Raw genomic sequence first — 23,139 nt, 5'->3', positions numbered from 1 at the left:
TTTAACATCAACTGAAAAATAAAACATCACTGAAGTCAGAGCCACAATATCAACCATTATCTGAACTTTCACACGAGAAAAAGAAACACAGAAACAGATATTGAACATTCTTTTCGTAAGAGGTGGGTAAATTAACATTTCTTTTTATTTTTTTTAATTTGTAAAATGTACATAAATTATATTTGACTCATAACCGCCGAATGAGTAATTCGGTGAACCTCTTTGCAAAGGGAAGGAACATAAGTTAAGAGATAAAGAAGGAAAGAAAGAAAGAAAAAAACAGTACAAGGCATTCCTTGTTGAGATCATTTTTCAAACAAACATTGGTCAAACATTTTTTTTTTCTCCAGCTGGAAAAGCAATGTGCTACTGAAGACAGAAGAGGTCATCACACACCTTCATCATTAGAATCATCCCATGTATGTATTTAGAAGGGAAATTAAGGATACATATTCATTGCCCCTAACCCAAAGGCCTTCACACCCCCATTGTTTCATATGCCCATTTCTGTAAGTTCTGAACAGAGACAAAACGGGGTGGCAATTATGACATGAACGTTCACAAAAAGTGCAGACAGGATATATATAACTGCTGTGTGTTTCCTTCACCTGGGTGAAGCTTGTTCATTGAGATTTCTTTTCCAGATACAAACCTTTTTTTAAGTGCAGATAAAGGCTTTAAAGAAAAAAAAAACCTTTTAAAGAAATAATTGATATACATATATTGCCAACATTGGCACGTTCAATATTGCACACAGTAATGAAATATAGCACTGGGAAGAGAAAATAAATCTTTAAGTTTCCAAAAATGACAAATTACATGAAGCAACACTGAAAGGTTGGGGAGAAAACACAAATCCTGGCCACACCCCTCAACTAGGCTTTTGGTCTGTGACCATAAACTACAGACAGCCTTCAGTACGGACGTTTACCTCACATTTTGCCTGGCACAAAGCATTTGATAAACTAAGGGAAGATTCATCTCGAGGTGATTTCGAAGTCACGTGTTGCGATCAGAATCTGCAAATAATGATTTGCTTCTCAACCGAAAAGACCGTGAGTTATGTAATAGCATATAGGAGGGCCAGGGCCAAACAAAACCAGACGAGGAAAGAAAAAAAAAAAAAAGAGGGAGAGGGGAAGGGGACCCAAACTTAGATCCAAAGCACCAGCCAGTGTATAAGCATGCAGAGTCTGTAAGGCACCAGGTTGTTTAATGCTGAAGAGTATGCTCCCCAACAAGTTTCATTAAAGTCAGGGTCTCCCAACACAGGTCCTCAAGGGCCCCCATGGAAAAAGGGCTTTTGTTCCATTGATGTCTGATCAAAAAAGTGTTGATATATTATCTTATGTACACTCATTCTTTGAAAGAAAAACGAGTATCAACTACCTGACCAAACATTACTGACTTCATAGACATTGAAACCTGCTATCACAGAGAAGAGTCCTTGAGGACGAACATTGAGAAATCCACCTCAATGTGGCTGTGTACAGGTTAACATGCAACTACAGCATTCCTTGGCGCCACTCATCCTCTCATTGGTAGACTGATATATATATATATATTTCTCTATATATTTTTAACCCTTTAACAGATTGTTTGTCAATTTCCCACTAAAAACGTGGGTTGTTTCTTCTCCACTGAAATATATCTGATTCACAAAATCATACTTTGTATGTTTTTCTACATGAGCATTTTCATACGACTCTTTGTATGCTTGTATCGAGGGGTCCGGTTTCGTTTACAAAAATGTTTACTCTTCGGTTGTCATTGCTCTTACTTATCGAGTACCTGTTTTATACACTGAATGACAACGAGACACAAATACATGGCATTTCATCTGCAAGACAACTTCAATTAAAAAAATACACTGGTAATACTCCTCAGAATGTTTGCGAAGAGGTCGACTACCACCTCCAGACACCTGCACACAGAGACCACTCTTCTATCAATCAACAGGTTGATTTGTTGTAGATTTTGTCCCCACCCCCCCTCCCCATCAGGGTTCCTATAGCTAGCCCTCAGGTGATGCTTGGGAAATCTAGTAGTGGCATGACAACCTCTTCAGTTGATTCGAAAATTTGGTTAAAAACTAAAACTAAAACATCTGATTTGTGCTGAAGTCATTAGCGTTAAGGAACCATTTCCTCGTAATCTCGGCAATAACTCCATTGCAAACACTTCTATAATATCTTGGAACGTGTAAAAAAGTTCTCGGTTAATAAGGGAAAGAAACACTCAGTTCTGTTGTCGTCAAGTAAGAAACACAGTTCATATATAATGTTATTACTTGGTTTAGCAGCCGCTTACTGGTATTAATGGTGGGTAAGTGGATGACATCCAGCGATGGGTGGACTGTCAGTCTGTGGAGAATTGTATTTTTTTTTGTGGGTAGTGCTCCCGTGGAGTTAAACAGTTACTTATCTTTTATGTATCTTTCTCTTTTTCTTTTTTTCTTTTTTTACAGCAAAGTACGTATAATTTCTCTTTAGGTTATTCGGATTATTTTCATTTTTTGCATGTTTCCCTCCACTATCAATCCTCGTCCCCGTCGTCGGCGGCGTGCATCTCCTCTTGTTGCTGCTGCTGAAGCTCGCATGCCCTTTTTTCCCTCTGTTTCTCTTGAATCTTTTTCATTTCGTCTGCGTATTTACAGAAAGTGCTACCGAATTTCGACCACACTTTGTAGGGCACTGTGATAGAGTTGCGATAGGTGGGCTTGACCTCGCTTACCCTCATGAAGACCCCGTACTTATTGGAGCCCACGTCAAAGAAAAAGCGCTTGTTGTCCACAGTTAACGAGGTTCCCTCGGGCAGCTCCGCCGGCTCGTCCTCCACTCCGTAGTCGTCGATGAGTTTGGCGAGTGCGTCGCGAAACTCGATAAGTCCCTGGGCTGGAAGAGCGATGGTCTGGCCTTGCGTGGATCCTAAGCCGGGCCCCCGGTTGACGGTCTGCCTGATCCTCAGAAAGCGGCCCCTCTGGTTCTCCTTCAGATCCATGTAGTACTTTCGATTCTCCCGGACCAGAAACTCACTCTTCAGCGCCCGCCGCGGCTCGTCCTGCGCCACGTCCGGGTTGCTCGGACCTAACTGGGCATAGTGCTCGATGAAGTCTCCCAGGTAGTCGCGGAACTCGACAGCAACAGACATTGACAGAGTGAGGCGGCTCTTGTTTCCCCCGGCCCCGACTTCTGCTATCTTCAAGAAGCGGCCTTTCGCGTTCTGCTTTACGTCTAGATAGAAGCGCTTGTTCTGGATGTCAACCCGCTTTGAAGCAAGCTCCTGCGTCTCGTGCTGCAGCCCGGAAGCCGAGCCCGCCCCTCCTGTCACTGGGTGCATGGAACCGACACCCGGGCCCGTGGCTGCTCCTCCCTGCTCACTTCCACTGTCTCTGTCCGCCATGATGCTGCCTGCCTTCTCCCTCTGTCTTACTGCAAGCTACTGCCAAGCAGCCACGCCACCGCTCTCGCGAGATCTGCGTGAGGAGAGAAGACGAGCGCTGTTCACACTAGTGCAGATTCCCAATAAATTCATCGTGCTGAATTCAGGGCTAACGCTGCAGACGTGTTGTCAAATCACATATTATCTCGGTCCTGGAAGATGAGGATAAATGCGAAATTGAAAATGTAATTAATTGAGTTCCTAGTTTGTGCTGCCTTACCGTGTAGGCTACTATCTTTAATAGGCTAATAGTCTATATTTCACAGCCGTCGATATTCGCTATAATATTGACATGGAATTCCTTTTTTCTTGATGTGTTCGTTGTCATCTAGTTTTTTTTATTTATTTATTTTTTTTTTTAATATTATTATTATTAGGGTGTTGTTATTATGTTACAAGCGGCTAATTTTAAACGACAGGCTAGCTGTAGAGAGAAGGTTATGCCGAAAAAAAAGATTTTTCTAATTCTGAAGTGATATAAACTGGTCTCATTCTTTAAGATATCGCACATGGATCTCACTGGAATTTAGGAATAGGCCTATTTAATTTTGATATTATTAAATTATTAAGAAAATTCTCAAGATAAACTGGACAAATGTGGACGTTTGGGCAGACTCGCTGTGTTTGGATAGTCATTTAGTTGTTCATCCTTCATTCAAACTAGTTTTTAGTCATGTCAAAAATTAAAATTGGAAATTTATTTTAAGATGCATGCATTAAATGGCTGGGATTTTGAGCTAATAAATATTAAAGCTTTTGAGTGGTTGTATTTTATGATATAGGCGTTATGATATGTTCTGCTGGTTTGTGTTACGTGTAGCTATATGTTACCAATATAGGCTATCGTTGTTCTATGCATTTATACCAGAAGCAATTCATTTATAATCAACTATAACATACCAGAATATTTGTTGTTTTGCAGTTATTCACCTTTTATTTTTTTTATAGAAAATATCTCCTTAAAAAACAATCCGAGCTTTCTAGTTAGCCTAAATAATGTGCACCATCGCCTGCATGTAAGAATCAAGGCAGTTGGCGTTCAAGGCAAGGTACTTTTGTCGTTATTTTGTTTTAAAATAAAAACAAAATAACTTGTAGTCTATGTAGTATAAACTTAGTATGTTTTCTATTTTACATTGGTGGTTGTTTGTTTTGTGACGGATGCTTTACATGAATATGTAGGCTATGTGTTGTAGCCTATAACATCTCGCGCAGGCTACGTTTAAAAAGAACAATAACAGTTCATGCAGTTCGTCCCAATGCAGTAGGCCATATAGCTTGTACAAAATATTTGTCATTCGTTTTCATCTGCAATTGAGTAATGATTTTTTTTCAGGCATTTTTTTATTTATTTATAATAAAAAAATCTAAACTAAACGAGTAAAATAATATTATTTACTATAGCCAATCTAAAATGCATAATGCAATAAAAAGGCCTTGTTCTTTCTATTCCGCACAAAAATCCTAAGCTTATTTTTAATATGTTTAGCAATATAATGCACAATTAAATGATGCATTCGTTTCTAAACATGTTTTTAAAGCAAACTGTTGTATAAATGTAGAAGAACATGACTTTGATTACGAGTATTTTTATCAGTTAGCCAATTTGATTTATTTGCGTGTATTGTAGTAATAGCCTAGGCCTATTGCGCATATTCAATCGCACAGTTATTTTACAAAAACATCCAACAAAAGTAGAAAAGGATAATTACACAAATGTTTCGAATTATTTTTTTAATTGAATTTATCTGTTCTTAAATTTAATTAAAATTATACGTTTTAACCGTAGAAAGTGAATACCTTTTTGTGCGCGTTTAATGTATTTATTTCGATCATTTTTGCGCTGCAAGAATGATCGATTCTCTTTAATAATTAAGAAAACATTTTTTAAAATACATCTCTAAAATAATTAATCGGCGTGTTCGTTAACAATAAGTCAAACTGAGATAGATTTGTGTCGGTTTTGACACAGAACGTCTTGCAAGACTGAATATTTTAATGCGTATAATCGTAAATGTTCTGTTCTGATCACGTCATCTTTAATAAACAATTACATTTTCTTGTATTTTGATATTATTTTAATCTTAAAGTTGCAATCTCAAAAATGCGATCTATAGGCCTAAGTCTTCATTTAAGAAAGAACCAAATGTTAAAATACTTCGAAGATGACAAGTCTGCATTGTAATAACGTAGATTAAAATGAGATATAGCCTATATAATCTCCTTTTAAAGAGGTACAATTTAGATAAATATACTCACTTTATGCCATGGAAATATGAGTGAATAGATATAAGAAGGACAACATAGATTACCCAAACAATATTTTAGTAGGCTACCTCTTTACAATAAGTTAACATTAGTGGCTAACAATCAACCATACATCTACAGCATTTAGAAATCTTATAAATGTTAATCTTACACATTATTAAAATCAAAAATTGTATCTGTTCACATTAGTTAATGCAAAAGATGAAAATTAACAAAGGGTAATACATTCTGTAAAAATTGCTCACTTTAGTTCATGTTAGTTAAATGCATTAATATGTTAACATATGAGACCTCATTACCAACATTATTATAAATGTCCAGAACCTGACGTGTTTTCCATGCAGACATTGTTTGTGATAAACAAATAAAAAACTATTTACATGCAATTTTCCTCTAACAATAAAGAACGCATTGAGAAAGATACTCTGGAGTACTTGAAGTGGCATTCATAAATGCAATATTTACATGTGCATTGCAACATGATTTTCCTCTCCAATGTTTAATGTTTCATATAATCTAAACACCGAGCACACGCCGAATACAAGCAGCATTCACGTTGAAAATTTCACGAGTTCGTTGTGCTATTATGCATAATCTTTATGCTATTAAGGTTAAACACATTACATTAGAGGGGCTCAAGGAAGCAGCTTCAACTATAGATACATATATATATACTCCTATTAATGATTGGAAGATGAGTCTGGTAGCCTAAATTATATTTTTGGAGTTGGGGGGTGGAGGGAAGTCAAAACAGCTGATGAAGAAGCAAGGTGAGCGGCTTCTTGCTCCGGTAGTTAATTGAAAGATTATGGGTTTAGGCCTACTTCACGTATTCAATTGCTTTCACATTTGTCTACTCTATCACATGCTTTAATAAATAAAGTGCATGTATTTTGTTTGTCATCCAGTAGGCCTATATTTAAATATAAAATAAATATACACCAAAATACAAAGCATCTAAATAATAGGCATTTTTACTCATTTTTCCCATTATTAAAAGACAGTTGTATTAGCTCATGGCAAACCATTCAAAAAGTTAGTTGTCACTAACTTAGTGTGGCCTGTTGCTTGCTAGAATGAAGAATATCGTATCCCGTTATTCTTACTTGAAACTTCTAGTGCACGTGTAAACTGCTTGTCATGGGCCTAACATAAGTGACAATGCGTAAAAAAGACACTGAGTGAAGGAAAGAAGGACCGTCGACTCAACTCATGAGCGTTCACTCAAAGGTGTGCTTGCTTTTAGTCGAAGGTGAACTCTGCAAGCTTGAACTCCTAACGGTAAATCACAGTCACATTAAATGGCATTGGATTTGCCGCAACCGATTGAGTGTGTCAGCCTCGCAGTCTGTCAGCACTGCAAACAGTTAACGACTTTGCGCAAGCTGTCTGTAGTACAATCTGCCCACGGCTGCGGATATTAATTCCGTGGTTCTTATACTGACCAGAAAAAAAGGTATACCGAGGAATACCATGACATAGATCGTAAGTGCAGTGCTGTTGCCAAAGTCGCAGACCTCATAACGAGCGACGTGTCTCGGCATATCTTACCCCGCTCAGTCTGCAGGCAGAGCGTTAGCCCCTGTGCAAGCCCTTCGCAGTTGAACACTGTCAAAAACAAAGATGAAAACCTGTAAGCCCCGAAGGCCTACTGTAAACACTGTCGCGGTGCTGCTTCACCGATGCGCCGTTCACAAGATGGAACGAAAGAGCGAGTCGTGGCATGGAGACGGACGCACGCACGGGCTCAACGCTGTGCGCGTGGAGTCTGATGTCAGCACGCTCAGCTGGAGGAAATCAAACAGCTCGTGCGCCTCGCAGTGTTGCTTTCGCGAAATTGCAGATGAATCTGGCAAACTTTTTCATGTGTTGTTCACATGTATTTTACATGTTATGGGTGGATTCGCTGAGCGGTTGTAGAATCGAAAACCAGTGTCATAATAACATTTTTACTGGATTGTGTTTCATTATCTTCCCTAAATGTCACAGTTCTTTATCCTATAGCCTCCTAAAAAGTTGGTTTTACCATATCATTCTAACATAATAGGTTTCAAATAACTCAGAAGGGCTTGTATTGTCAACGGATGATACCAAGAACTAATTAGTTTGAAACCTGAAACATATAAGCAACTCCGAATTTGAAAGAGGGTCGTGTATTATAGGCTACTTAGTGCTTCAATGAACCATTTAACTATCTTTTTTTAATTTTAAGGGTGTAGCAAGTGGAGATTAAAATTATTTATTCAAAAGTTTTTAGTGTTTAGAAAAGCGTGATTGAGATGTTTATCATGTTTGATATGGTCAAACGATTTAGACATATAGGTGCCTATGTTGAGGACACGTGGAATGTCTTAACTCATTTTAGGCCTAAGTTGTAAGTGTTTTTATGTTTTTATGTTTTTATGGCTTTTATAAATAATTTCGTTAAACTGATATTTAGCTATATGTAGGCTAGAGTAGTTTCATCGGTGGAGGTCGAGGGCAGCGCAGTTTCAGAACCATGGACAGTAACCGCTGTGTCCGTCACGCGCATCGCTGCGTTTCTAATGATATCGGTTATGAATGTTGTCCTTTGCAAGTTGGTATGCCTGTATAAAATTAACCAACAATTAATAACGATATTTGTAACTCCAGTACTCAACCTTAACATTAGGCTACTTAAACAAAAGAAGTGATCTAGACGTGTTAAGTAGCCTATTGATTTCATGGTTCTTTCGAAAATGGTGCGGTTTGTGTCGAACTCTTAGGCTATTATATTAAGCTATTACTGTGTACTATAAGGCATTTTCGGAACATCACAACAAAAGAAAATGACATGTTCGTCTTTCGCTCTTTGACTGAAAAACATAGTCCTTGTTATTTTTATCACAAGTCTAGAATAACGCACTATAACATGGTCTTTCAAGATATGCGCTTTAAAGTGAAAGTTCATGAAAGAAAATTGTGAAATGAAAGAAAATTATTATGTTGGTCATACTTCCAAAATGAATAAGCTGTGATTCTGAATGCCAGGATCCACACTGGCGGTGACTGACAGCTGAACACTCTCCTCAAACATTGTGTTCATCCGCGCTGTGCCGTGTTGAGGGTGTTGAAGTAGGCTACAACTCGCGTAAAGTTGATAATTCCGCGAACGACTGCAATTGCAGATCTCGAACAGAGATGGCGACAAAGGGGAAAAACGCCGGACTGCAGCTTTAACTTGAGATTGCACAATATACATCTTTAACACTTAAAGACGTTCTTTGTCTGATAGAATTCATAAAATATAATGATGTATAGGCCTATCTTAAATCACTTGACAGTAAGGCAATGGACAGTATAGCTTTATTACAATTTAGCCTTGAAGAAAGCAATATTCTATGAGCAGTAAAAACTCAGCAAGGGGCAACTCATGAACTATTACCAATGTGCATTGAGCAAAACCCTATGACCACAAGTTACTCCAAGGGACACTGGTCCTACTACCAATACTTTTCGTTAATTACAATTGACTAAGTAGGCCTGATAAGTTTGAAGGACCCCAATTTGCGCTATTTCTGACCCATGTTTCCCAGTCATCTTGCATGTTAGAAAAGGGTTGTGGCTCTGACGCTCTGTGCGCAGAGAACAGCAGATGTCGCCCTTAGTGAATTTGGAGCTACGTTCCTTTGCAGATCCACAGGTTCAGCACTTCATTTAGTCCAGAATTTAGGTTATTTTATACAGCCGGTGAAAGTCTTTTGATCTTTATCATCTCCTTTTAAACATCGTGTGTCTTTTTACCATTCATAGGCTACACCACAGTATGTGTCTATAAATCTTTTACGGTTTTATTAACATATTTTGTGTTTGATGCAGTCTGCTGCTTCATCCGTGATGTTTCTTCCTTTTATTTGTTAAAAAGGTTCTCCTTCTGCCAGGCATCAACAATGCAACGAATACCAGACGTAGCCTATAGATTTGATGCAACGCCTCACTATAATTTTTTTCTTCTTCTCTGAGGCAGAGCAGCGAATGTGACCTGAATGCAGGGCATGATTTGGTAATGGAATGAGACTCAAAACTCATTCAAAGCTCATCCATTCGCACTGTTAGACATCGCACTCAAAGCAGCACAAACCTAAGAAAAAAAAAACTCCTCTTTTTTTTATTCGATGAGGATTGGCGATGGGAGAGATCATGGATTGACTATTTTTCTCGGGGTGTCGGAGACTAAAGACGCACACGCCGGCGCATGGGCGTTCGTTTCAGCACCCCAGCCGTGAATCTGCCGTTTGTGCGGGGAATCTTGCCCTGATAGATCGGGGTGGCGGACAGGGACGGGGCGCGAGGGATACGGCAAACGCGTTTTATCGCTTGGAAAGTGGATTCTTACAACGTTTGTGCTGAGGGGATATCGAAAGTAGCCCTAATAGTTTACTGCAGTATTTCACATTCGACTGCAGTGGAAGATGCACAGCACCAGTGGCGAGTAGGGCGCTCACCACTGCAATTTCGGGGCAAAGATTGACTGGCGGCGTCTTGCGGATACCTGCTCGTGTCTTCTTCCTTCGGAGGCAGCGTCCACGACTTTACCTGCATTTTAGGATGCGCTTCGGCAGAATGCAGTTGAGGGATCTGTATTAACCCAGAAGCATTACGCCGTTTCCGGTTCCCAGCTGGTGTTTCCCGATTGCAAATCTATCGGAAAAAAGCAGCGGATCCCGATGGCATGGACACTTACGCAAGTTCTGCCGCGCCGCCGTGCTACTGGAGCCTATTCGCAGTCTCTTCAGCCTTCAACCCAGCTCCACCGCCATCGCCCCGCAGCCCTGCCGCAACGCGACCACCGACCATCGAGCCAAAGCAGGCGGCATGAGGAGGCTTGATTCGGTACACTTATCCATGCTGCTCATCGGGGTCTCCTTCGCCTGCTACTCCCCGAGTCTGAATTCCCTGCAGGACCAGGCTTACAGATCCGCCGTGGTGATTGAGGGCAAGGTGCAGTCCGCGCCTCAGAACGTCTCAGCGGAGCCGTACAGTGTGAATGTCAAAGTCCTGGACGTGTGGCCGCGGAACAGCGGGGGTCTGGAGCGGGAGCAGCTCGTCACCGTGGGGGAATTTGGCTCGGAGGCTCCGTGCGCTAAAGTGAAGAAGAATCACAAGTATATATTTTTCATGGACCCAACTGATGAACCCTTGGTTTTTAAAGCGTCGTTTGCGCCCTTAGATACAAGTGGGAAGAACCTGAAAAAAGATGTGGGGAGGATCTTGTGTGAAGACTGCGGTAAGTTTATGCCCACAAAATGTTTGTGCAGGGGCTTGCGAATCGACTTGGCCGTCGGCATCGCTTGTATGCTTATGTGTAGTGCGGATGACATCCAAATGTTTGGTAACAGATGGGGGCTTGTGGGGGCGTCTCTGCAGCAATATCGGGCAGGAATAAAGCGCTCAAAGGTTTTTTCATGGTATCATCAGGCATATGCAAAGACATACGCTGTAGACACACGCGCGCTCCTTGCTCATTTGTAGGATCCAGAATTATTTCCTTATAAGACAAAATTGCAATAAACTGATATTGTGGTCATGGCGTCACCATTACACAGGGCCCATAGCCAAGTAAGGCTTGTATGTGCGTAAACGAAAAGGTGCAGAAAGTCAGAATGACTCAGAATATCTTCAAACGTGGCCGTCAGGACCTACAGCTCATCGCTCTGTTGGGAATAGAAAGTTGCTGGTCTGCGCTTGTGTAATGGGCCTTCAGAACAACTGCACTGGGAGTGGAGGCTTAAAAACTCCACTCAGGACGCAGGGAACATGCAGCCAACAGCAACTGTTTTTTTGTCACCTGTTTGCACGCCGCGTATTATTTTATAATAAGCAATAGGTTCATCCCATCGTTTTTCTTTTTGACGGGATATTCCTCGAAAGCACGTTGTGTATAGGTTACTTGACGTGGTAACTCAAATATCACTCTAACAGTGGGGGAAAAAAATCCACCACTGCATCTTTTCTCAATGTTGTGATACATCTAGAAGGTGCTACTACTGTGTCAGGAAATGTTTTCCACAGGCCTGCTGTCAGAGGCTCTTATAACGCGTTGAGATGGCCGCTGTCCATGGTGCTGTATGGTAAAAAAAAAAGAGAGAGAGAGAATAGAAATTTGCTAATTGAGACCGTTATCAGATGAATTTCTTCCAAATAACTATTTGGCGTTAATTGTGCTTTATAATAACTACTATTAAGCAACTATACTAAGTAATCTAATAACGTAAGGTGATTTTTGTTGTAATTTTTATTTTATATTTTTTAGATCGCCTAGTAATTATTCTTTTGTTTCTAGTCACTGTCCCAAGTAGTAACTATTCCATTGTTATGGTTAACAAATAACAATATTTTGTGAATTTTACGGTGATTCAGATATCAACTTTACTTCCAAATATGTATTTCAATTGTTGCATACCAATTACAGTTTTACTATTAACTCTATTGTTAAGTGCATGTTACTATTATTCAACCATTGGCATTTCAGTTGTTTCTTGTTATGTTAATCTCAATAGTAAGATATTTGTGCCATTTATAATGTTCATTTTATATGACAAGTAAAAAAATAATTTGAGATGGATAAGATAAGGTCTCATTAATAGGCACTATTATCTAATAAATAAGTACACTGTAAAACAAATATTGTTGGTTTAACTTAAAAAAAAGTAACCGGGTTGCCTTAAAATTTTAAGTTCATTGAAATGGATAAATTGAGTTAATACAATAAAGGAGATTAATTTAATCACCGGAAACTCAAAATATTATGTTATCTGAACTACATAAATTATCTAAGTTGATTTGACAAAAGAAAAAAAAATGTTGTGATTACAAATTACAAAAATATACTATAAAATCTAACCAGTGGGACAGTTACTAATAAGATGCAATGAAAAATAATACTGTCTATAAGTTAATAGTGAAAAATAATGGTTTACTTAGTAGTTGTTTATAAAAATACAATTTTAATTAACAAATGTTAAAAATTTTGCTTCAGTATACTTTCATAAGCTGCATGTGCATTTTGTAGCACACAGAGGCCTTGAATGAACTATATACTGTATATCGTTTTGATTTTTCCAAGCACATCAAAAACGAGAATCTTGTGCCATGGTTTATTTTCCAAAGATCAATGAGTGCTCACTATGACTTTGCAGTTTCTTCTCTTAAGTTTCCAGTGAACTAACTTGTGTGATGCAACATAAATAATATACCGTTTGCCTTGCAATGAGATCGCAGCCCAACAGTCACATACAGACAGTCTTTCTGTCCATCATCATGCTTAACGTGACCATACATCTTTGACAGTGATGTGAAAGAGTTCTGTAAGGGGTAAAGGGGTCTGTAAGGGGTCTCTCAGGACAGAGTATGATTCAGAAATATGTCAGGTCTGATGGGTGAAGTTTTGTGTAAAAAAATGTTTCTTCTTCTGTCCCTAATGGCTCAGCCTAGATTGAAAGCCTGTAAATGCAGGTATTTTGAAGAGTTCTTTTTGTAGAGGGAGACCTACATATCACCCATGAGGAGTGACAAGTGGGTGCTTTCTGTTGTGTGGCGTGCTTCTCCTCCAAAATGTGTTTTACAAAAGATATTTAGTAATTTAGTGATGAGCACATCCAACTATTTGATGCTCCTCGTTATATGCGATCCTGATTTTCCCATCCCCCTGTGTGGAGGTCACAGCTGTATGGAGGTGGCGGTCCAGAATATGCCGGTGGCTCAATATCATTGATCCGAAAGAGCTCTCGGGCAAAACTGCATGACACAGGACAAGAATAACAGCTGGTGATTGACATGCACAGAGGGAAGGACTTATTTCACAGATGCATATGAAGGATTTGTAGCCAGACCAAACACGGAGATTTTTGTCGTAACAAAAGCCAGTGTATTTCTCATTCTGACTGACATGGATAATTTACCTCAGGAAAATAGCGCATGATTTAAAAGGCTGTAACAAGAGAACTGCCTGAGGAGATTTGGTTATGATTAGCCACATCTCTCAGCTACAAGCTGGATTTGGCTCTGGGAAGGAAATTGATGACTGCCGTCTTAATGCTGAACGCTCGTGGTGGGTTGTCGTCTTGTTAATGGGATGGTGGCCATATCAAAGCACTAGTTTTATAAACTTGGTCATATTTAGGATACTCAAGTGTGGGATTATGCACTCTCTTCTTCAACGTGGCCCACTTTTTAGCTCCAAGAAAAGGAAATCTCTCTCTGCAGCTCGCCCACACATATTTGGTATGAGCTGGACACAAGTGAAAAGCCTCATTCTGTTACATTCCAATTGTAAAACAAACCAATATTGATATGCTTTAGTCAGTGGTTTAGACTTTCTCATTCCGCCATAGTCTGTTATTACCCGTCATTTGAATTTTTATATCATAATAAGACAATACAGCTTTTGTTTCATGAAATTACAGGACGAGTATATAGGCTAGACTATGCATTTATTTATCTGAAGAGAACAGATTAACAGATCACTTTTCATGTCCACACAAAGCAGATTCTTTGACAGCTGAGGCCACTAAAACATGACCAATGCAATATTACAAAATAGAGTTATGATTAAAATACGAAGAAAACATGAAAAAACAAACTGAAGTAAACTCAGTTAAATTTCTGTATCTGCCTGAACTCAAACATTCCTCCTGGCCTGCATGGATTTAAACTGGACACTTGCCTCTGTGACGGTAAACGATAAACATTGTCCATCATCTTCAGTGCTCGCCACCAACTGGACAGGGCTGAGAATTACAGTTACAAGTTACTTAAAGACTTCAGATTCTCACATCAAAATTCGGACCGAAAACTCGGTTAACGCGACCACTGGCTTTAGTATATGAAATTGTTGGCAAACGTACAGCATTCTCTCTCCGTAAAGGGATATTTCACCCGAAAATGGAAAAACTCATAATTTAATATGCTTTTTGTCCAAAGTGCCTTTTGTCCATTAAACATAATGTTGCTTTGGTCCTACGTAATGGTTTTTATACTGTGCAAATTTAAGGGGTAACCCTAACCCTATATTATATCAGAAACCTACCCATCACAGAAAACTTTCTGAATTGTTACTTTTTTAATATTTATATTATATTAATATTCTATGGAAGAAAGTCATTAAGTGGCGAGATAGCGATGAGCGCATTTTTATTTTTACATTAAGTATACCTTTAAATATATGACGATGACAATATTTTTTTTCTGGTAACATTTTACAATAAGGTCCCATTAGTTAGCATTAGTTAAAGGAGTTGTTCACTTTTAAAAGAACTTTTGATGATAATTTACTCACGCCCATGTCATCCAAGATGTCCACATCTTTCTTTCTTCAGTCGAAAAGAAATTAAGGTTTTTGATGGAAACATTCCAGGATTTTCTCCATATAATGGACTTCATTGGGAACCAAACGGTTCAAGGTCCAAATGAGAGTTTCAGTGCAGCTTTAAGGGCTTTAAACGACACCAGACGATGAATAAGGGTCTTATCTAGGACTCTTCGAGTCATGACTCGAAAAAAGATTTGTTCATTTTGATGAAGGAGTTTGAACAGGAGATTCACGAACGCTCATCACAGAACAGAGCAAGGCGAGCATTTGTGCTTACAAAACTTAAACTTTTTTATTTATTTTTGAAATGACCGATCGTTTCGCTAGATAAGACCCTTATTCATCGTCTGGTGTCGTTTAAAGCCCTTTGAAGCTGCACTGAAACTCTCATTTGGACCTTGAACCGTTTGGTTTCCATTGTATTGCATAATATGGAGAAAATCCTATAATGTTATCAAAAACTTTAATTTCTTTTCGACTGAAGAAGAACATGGATATCTTGGATGACACAGGGGTGAGTAAATTATCAGCAAAATTTTTTTTTTTAAAGTGGACTATGAAAACATGTGCCACGATTTACATCACAAGACTTCATGTTAACACGTACAAGCCCTTATTTAAAGAACCCCGTTCTCTGCTGGACAGTTTGTCCCCTGGTAGTCAAGTTGTGTTTTCCTTTAAGCATAATATTAGCTATTTCATGCCTGGAACATACAATTTGACATTCTGCTTCTGAAATACAATTTAAGACACAATTAATACCCTGTCTTGAACATTTGTAGTATCTATCAACTATCTACTGTAGGTTCACTTTTCTAAATAGAGGAGAAAACAAAGCAATCCATTCGTAATAACATAACTCATAGTTACGATTCAGCTGATTTTGTCTCATATTCTTAGTTTAAGAGCCTGTCCATGTGCAGGCCTGTACTGTCCGTCCCTCTGAGCGCCTGCTGTTGAATGACTGCTGTGAGTAAGTCTCGGGTGAAAGCAGCGGTGTGTGGATCGACCGGCTGAAAGTGGAATACCGAAGATGTGCTTCCCATTGATCCTGGTCACACACGATGATGAATGTTTGTGTTGCTCTGCATTCTTCCTCTGAAGATAGATTCATACACTGTGACCCTCTTCGTCGCTGTTGTATGGAGTGTAGGGCTGACAGGAGACATATGGAGGGCCTCCCGAGTGTCAGCTGTACTCTGGGACACATATTGTTACCTAGACTTAATTACTGAATTGATAATGGCTTTCAGCTCTCAGTCCTGCTCTCTGTAACTTTTCAGCAGATCATGTCAGTTTTCAGCCCGTTCACATCCCAAAGCGCCATATGGGACGCTTTTGCAAAAGCGTAAATATCCAACGCACATGGCACCCTTTAACGTGAAATGAGACGCAGATATATTTGGGCAGAAGGCGCCCCCTAGTGGTCTAACCCTTACCCAACACCATACCTAAACTTAACCATTAACCGAAGCGTCTCATTAGACGTTAAAGGGTGCCATGTGCGTTGGATATTTACGCTTTTGCAAAAGCGTCCTATATGGCGCTTTGGGATGAGAACGCGTTGCAGTTTTGGCACGTTTAAACAGTAGAAAACTAGATGATTCGTATAGGATTTGTGCAATCGCTTGTTTTATATTGAAACAAGCAAAAGTACTTTCTTGTGGAATATCCATTTTTGCATATAATATAGAATTTACCCCTTTATTTTATTTATTTTTAAAGCCGGGTTCACATTGTACGTTTTTGACTGCGATTTTACCCTCTGAGACAAATTTTTTTGAATCCTGAAAGATTTCTCAAAACCTTGGCTAGAATCGTTAGTTTGACATGTTCACTGACAGCTAAAATTTAACTTTGTTAAATTTAACAAACGTTAAACCTACGCTATCTCACGACCAATTCGTACGAGTGATTAAAAAGTGGCTAATTCGTACTAATTCATACGACCTCGCTCGTACGAATTCGTACGATTTGTCCAAACCCACGTGATGGGTAGGTTTAGGGGCGGGGTCAGGGGTAGGTAATTCGTATGAATCCATACAAGTTAGCCAATTCGTAAAATATGTAAGATTTTGCAAAAACGTACTAATTCGTATGAGTGAGGTCGTACGAATTGTTACGAATTAGCCACCTCGTAAAATTCGTACGAATTCTCGTGAGATCGGGTTGCACTGTCAGAAGTTTACACATAAACTCCTTTGCAATGTACCAGCAACAACACACAAAGACCAATAAGCCATAGGCCTACATATAACTCAAATAGTGCGCAACGTGAATGTGCCCAAAATGTCAACAATATTAGAGTTTATGCAGGATACAATGCCTGCTGGCATTTTTCTTTAAAGGCACAATATGTAGTTTTTTTTTTCGCAACAAGAGGGCGCAGTTTCCAACAATAACAAACGTGTAGGTTGATGACGCAGTAATGAGCTGAATGATGGGACTTGCTGTCAAGCTGATGGAGCTAATAATGTTTATGGATGAGTGCAAACGTTCATTTTTTTTAAACGTTACAGTGGTATGAAGCCGGTCGCGATTGCTAAAGAGACGGATATCACACGCGAGTCCCGCGGATATAAAGGAATAAGGACATTTAAAACCGAACTACCAGCAAGTGCTAGATTACTCACACACAGGTCAGTTTATTAGACTAATTAAACTTGTGAGGTAACCAGTGTTGGGAGTAACGCATTACAAAAGTAATACATTACAGTAACATATTACTTTTTGCTGTAACGCAGTAGTGTAAGGCATTACTAATCAATTTTCAGTAATATTTTACTCGTTACATGTTCAGTGAGGCTTGTATTACAGTTGTATTACAGTGTATTGTCTGCTTTTACTTCTTAAAGGCAACAGACTATGTGAAAGTTTTAAAGCAGTCTTTTAGTGCCAGTTCAGAGCGGTCGCGTCTGTAACATTGTTTTTTCCTCATAAATGCGAACACGAAAACTAAAATAAAATGAATATTTTAAGGTTCTATGGAGACTGGAAAGCCAACCCTTCCTCATCCGATTTGCGCAGTGTAATTAACAGAATTACAAAAAATATATTTTACCTCCTATTTTTTTGTCACGCATGAATGTGTGTCTTTTCCCTAATATTAAAAATAAAACATAGACTGATATTTGTCTAATGTCTGGAGTCCTTTAAGGAAGTAGCCAATATACGTTTCAATACATGTATTTTCTGAGAATTTTTATTTCAAGTTTTGACTGCAAATGTCATGTCCATAATGCTGGACTTCCCAAATTTTAAATAATTTATCCTCAACTAGTTTTGTGTAGGTCTACGTATTTTATAATGTTAACTTCAAATAATAGTAATAGCCTAATTTTAGATAAGGCAGCATTGGATATGGACGGTAAGGAGAATAACGCTGGGAGTTGGAAGAGGTGTGTCGCGATTCTGTAGGTTCGTTGATCTGAGTCGTGTGGCGAATCGCGATTTCGGTTTCATATTGCTTATCGTTTCAGCCCAAAAGTTAAGTTCTACTTAGTTTTTTTGATGAAAGTAACTCAAAAGTAATACATGAGTAATGTAACGCATTACAATTCTGGGACAGTAATATTGTAAGGTAATGAATTACTTTTAAATAACAGTAACAAGTAATACCTAATGTATTACAGTTTGGAAGTAACTTGCACAACACTGGAGGTAACACAGCGCAGCTTCACTTGGTCTAACTTTACACTATCATACTAAACGGCATTTAAATGTGTGTTGAAAGTTATAATGTTACGTGTTAGTTTGTTTGCTTTACGAAACTAGCAGTACGTTAGATCAACATTAGAATAACATACTAATCATAATTCGAACATTTCATCATGCTGAGCTAACATTGATTTGTTTTATGTACATTTGCTCACCTGTTTAATAAAGCTGTCTAATAAAGTTCTACACCACCAAATGCCAGGACACTCATGTCTCATGAGATGGATGTAGAACTTAATTTTATAAATATATATTTTTTTTATATTGGCTGTACAGAAAACGACACAACAACTCTTCGGCATGATTGCCACGTGTATTTCAGTGAGCACCAAGGCAATGGCTGTGTCTGAAATCTCCCACTACTCACTATATAGTGGACTTGCCATTTTGTAGTGCTGTCCGAATATATAGTGATGATTATTATACCCTATACAGTACACTCAATGTATCCCAGAATGTATTTTGAAAAGTAGTGTACAACCGATCACTACCCCAAGCCCTACATACCATCATGCATTGCGCTGATCGTAAAAAGATCAGACGGGCGACAGCAATGACGTAATGAACAGCGCCGAGCGACGATCGAGTAGTATCCGAAAGTGGTGTTTCTATTATGCTGGTGAGCTCACTATATAGTGCTCTACTCCCTACCCCCTACATATAGGGAGTAGTGGTTTGAATGGAGATTTTGGACACAGCCAATGTTTTTCTCCTCGAACACTAAATTCACATCACGTGACGGGGCGTTCCCGGGGGCGTTCCCAGACCAACCGTCTCTATGTATAGTCGTGCACGTTCATGTGGTGCGATCAGCCAATAAAGTTGTCATGATGTAACTTACCTGGAGCTCCATGCAGAGTCATTAGCCACATGGCATTTTTTGCTCAGGTGATTGATTCAAAACCTGGCATCAGAACTGTGCCACTATGAGAAAAGATGTGAAGTCATGTACTGTACTTCTGCAGAATCCAAGAAAGTGGCAGTTAGATGAACAGGAATGCTAACTTTGTCTTGCTTGACCAACCTTCTTAGGACTCATCGAATAGACGTCATGTAGCCCTGCCAATTTTTCAGCCCTGCACTCTTTGTATTCTGTCTTCCAGTTTGTATTTCCACAGCATGAAGGTAAGATCTTACGGATTTGTGAACAAGCCATTCATTTTAAAAATCTTCTTGGCCTACTAATATTTGTTGTGACGTCCGCTTCAAGCATTACAATGATAACTTTCGTTAACAATCGTTAACTTTACAATAGATAAATCTACTTTACTAGCCAATTACTCTTTGACAGCGATGCCATAGAAATATTCAGAGCTACCACAAAAACGGAAGTGCAAAGACAATATTCTAAATATGACTGCTGCACGCTTGTTTCTCTGGCGCACAAGGTCTATAGGGAAAGCCGATCTTGACTGTTTGGCCTCATTCTGTCTGTTTTCCTCTGGAACTTTTCGCCAGCTCATGTCTCCTCCATATACTGTAGTCCCCGTGTGCACTTTCATTACTTCTCCCTCTACTTCGGAAACGATCCACCTTCTGTCTCACCGTGTGATATCAACATCCACACAGAACAGTAGAGTTCAGAACTTCTACTATTCAGTGAACAAACACACCAACTATCCAGAACCTCTCTGAAAATCATGTACTTCATGGTCTGAATGGTGTTTGCATTTACTGCAGACCCTAAAATTTGAATGACGTCTCACTCACAATGTGAGAATATCATTGCATTATATAACAAATTCTCAAAACAGACAATTTATTTAATTATTTGGATCCGTATTATAAAGTGAAGATCATTGGAACTAACTAGTAATGACTCAAGTGGTACTACATGATCTAGTCATGATTTGTGCAAACGTTTTAGATTTTTGGTGAACTTTAGAGTACTTTTAGTACACTTGAGTCATTACTAGTTAGTTCCAATGATCTTCACTTTATAATACGAATCCAAATAATTAGTAATTCCCGCAGAAGTATCTAGTTACACTTTAATCTGTGAGCTATTACTTACTAATTCATTAATAAGAGTTTCTTTTAGTTAATGGTAGTTACTAGATTATTAATAAACTTTTTCAGTACTTCTCTGGGAAGTATTAAAAAAATAGAAGTTATTGATTAGTTAATAGTGAACTACCACTTTCATCTGTGCGCTATTACTCACTAGTTCGTTAATCAGAGTTTCTTGTTAGTTAATAATAATTACTAGATTGTTAATATTGTGTTACTCATTAGTTCTTGTGTAGTTATTCATTAACAAAGGAACCGTATTCTAAAGTGTTTTGTCTTCTGAGAAGGGACTTACTAATCTTGTGATTGTTGCTGTTTGTTGGTGTTGTGTACTGTATATTAGCCTTTAGAATGATTGATTGCATTTTATTATTGATAAAAATAAATAAATGCAGCCTGGGTGAGCTTAAGAGACTTCCTTCAAAAACAAACTTAGTGTACACAAATTATTTAAGAATTGCTGAATACCACGGTCACCCCCCACATTAATGTAATTATATTACCGTAATTTTATTCAAGTGTGGCTAAAGTGACCACTTTAAGGGATACTTCACCTCTGGAGAGATGAATGTGTATTTAAAATGGGTCATTTATGTAGAAGAAATGTGAAATTATTTTTGAATTTGGAGCTTTCTAGACTGAAAAAATACAGAAAATGTTGGTTTTTGGTTGAAAGACAACCAGAATGCACTTGCTTCACTATCCTAGGAGGCCATACCTACTGGTAACAGAGCACAGTAGTTAAACAACAAGTCTAGGCTAGTAGTGAGTCTCTGTGATGATTCTGCTCGGGGCCCAAAATGTTTGGGATTCGACTTTTGTGTTCTACAGTCGTCATTCATTATGTTTACTGTAGCGAGCAGGACGAGACTGAGGGCGTGATTACAGATGAGTGACACCTGTGAGACGCACCGGTCTCGTATCTCTCATGGGAATTTTCTTAGCAATGTTCAAACGCACATCAACCGATCACTTGTTTAGCGTTCATACATTCAGATTCACCAATCGGAATGAATTCAGTTAGATTGAAACAAAAGGTGTGCATGTAAACAATGAATGGCCACTGCAGAAAGAAAAAATTCTGTACGATCTCGGCGGCCGGAAACTACTCGGCTTTCTCCTACAAAGTTACTCGGCTTTCTCCACAGAACAAGAGCCGGTTAGCTTAGCGTCCAAAAAAAGATGGCTGACACTATGTTGTGTTCATTCTGTGAGTGAGATCCCACCCTCTATGGACAGCCTCTTGACTGTAGTCTTTAGCCTCTGGCCAAAAAATCCTCAGATGATGCAAAATGACGATATTTTGCGTCATCTGAGGATATTTTCCAGACCAAAAATATATAAATCTCTCGTCTCAGAGGGATATGAGGTGGAAAGCATGGTAATTTGAAGGTTTTCTACTAATACAAAGCTTAATGCTAAATCCTGAAGTATCTCTTTAATAACTATATTTGGGACTTTAAATAGATCATAGATCATTTCTACATATATTAGGATAGCAAAAGTAGTATTAATGTAAACCGGTAATGATCCGAATGCCATTCTTTTTTTCTTTTTTTTACTGTGGGCTTTATTTATCAGTATTTTCCCAAGCTTTGCATTTGTTGCAACATGACATCATGACTTTCAAGTCAAGTGGCGTGTTATCTATACGCATTTTCAGCTATCCGTGTTCATGTGTGTATGTCTACGCCGTTAAATGTCCGAGTGATTCCGCGTGTATGTTCACGCCGTTAAATGTCCGAGCGAAACAACATCTGGGGAAAGATTTTTTATTTTTTTTTCTATGGTAGGGGAAGACTCATAAATGCTATTAACCCCATGCAGTGACGGGTAGGTTTAGGGATGGGGTTGAGGTAGGTCATATATTTATATATACAGTTATGTAATGTTAAGTCAACGGCGTTCATAAACACGCTGAAAAGCGATTATGCATGTTAATGGAAATACCAATTGGCGTGTCATACATGCGTCATTTCATGAGATCAGCCTGCTTGTTGCCAAATCCCTGACCATTAGAATCAGACATTTAGTTATTGTTTTGTATCTGGTTTTGCCTGCTGTTGAAGTTTGAGTGTTTTTATAAACAATTCCGAGTGGGTACTTTAGATTTCTAAAATTGCAGTTAATGGGTTACAGCATTGTTCTTAATGATGGCTTACCTCAATGCTTTGATTTCACATTAGAAGCTGATTAAAATAAACATGACCATGAACCGTGATCATACTGCAAATGGGTGCAAGGTTAGTTATATTATATATTGTGGTGAGTCTTTCTTTAACAAAGGGCTACCCTCTTATAATTAAAGTTTTAAATGCACTGGGAATAAATGAATCCCATAATAACGAACGACCTCCATTAACGTAAGTGGT

The 23,139-nt window shown here is 38.7% G+C and overlaps 2 protein-coding genes across 12 annotated transcripts in view; one reads left to right on the top strand and one right to left on the bottom strand.

The window, feature by feature from the left end:
* The window catches only part of nrg2a (neuregulin 2a), a 116,731-nt gene that overhangs the window by 3,798 nt on the left and 89,794 nt on the right, over positions 1–23,139 (top strand). For 9 of the 11 annotated variants that reach the window (XM_089123718.1, XM_089123717.1, XM_039693792.2 and 6 more), the window contains exon 1: positions 10,546–10,957. The exons of the other annotated variants lie outside the window; for them this stretch is intronic. In XM_089123718.1, coding sequence (XP_088979844.1) covers positions 10,546–10,957 — 412 coding nt within the window. Of the gene's footprint in view, positions 1–10,545; positions 10,958–23,139 lie in introns of those variants that run through there. 11 annotated transcript variants of the gene reach the window in all.
* Positions 128–7,466, bottom strand: puraa (purine-rich element binding protein Aa). Its single transcript, XM_039693799.2, has 2 exons — positions 7,261–7,466; positions 128–3,475 (listed from the first exon to the last, which is right to left on the bottom strand). Exon 2 carries the CDS (start codon positions 3,400–3,402, stop codon positions 2,536–2,538), a length of 867 nt encoding a protein of 288 aa, XP_039549733.1. The 5' UTR covers positions 3,403–3,475; positions 7,261–7,466; the 3' UTR covers positions 128–2,535.

This window comes from Pimephales promelas, chromosome 19, assembly GCF_988280905.1.
Source record: "Pimephales promelas chromosome 19, fPimPro1.hap1.1, whole genome shotgun sequence".
Taxonomy (NCBI): domain Eukaryota; kingdom Metazoa; phylum Chordata; class Actinopteri; order Cypriniformes; family Leuciscidae; genus Pimephales; species Pimephales promelas.
This window is presented reverse-complemented; position numbering and strand designations above follow the sequence as displayed.

What these genes read in the sequence shown, in the direction of transcription:
- puraa (XM_039693799.2), bottom strand. Translation starts at nt 3,402, where the DNA reads ATGGCGGACAGAGACAGTGGAAGTGAGCAGGGAGGAGCAGCCACGGGC.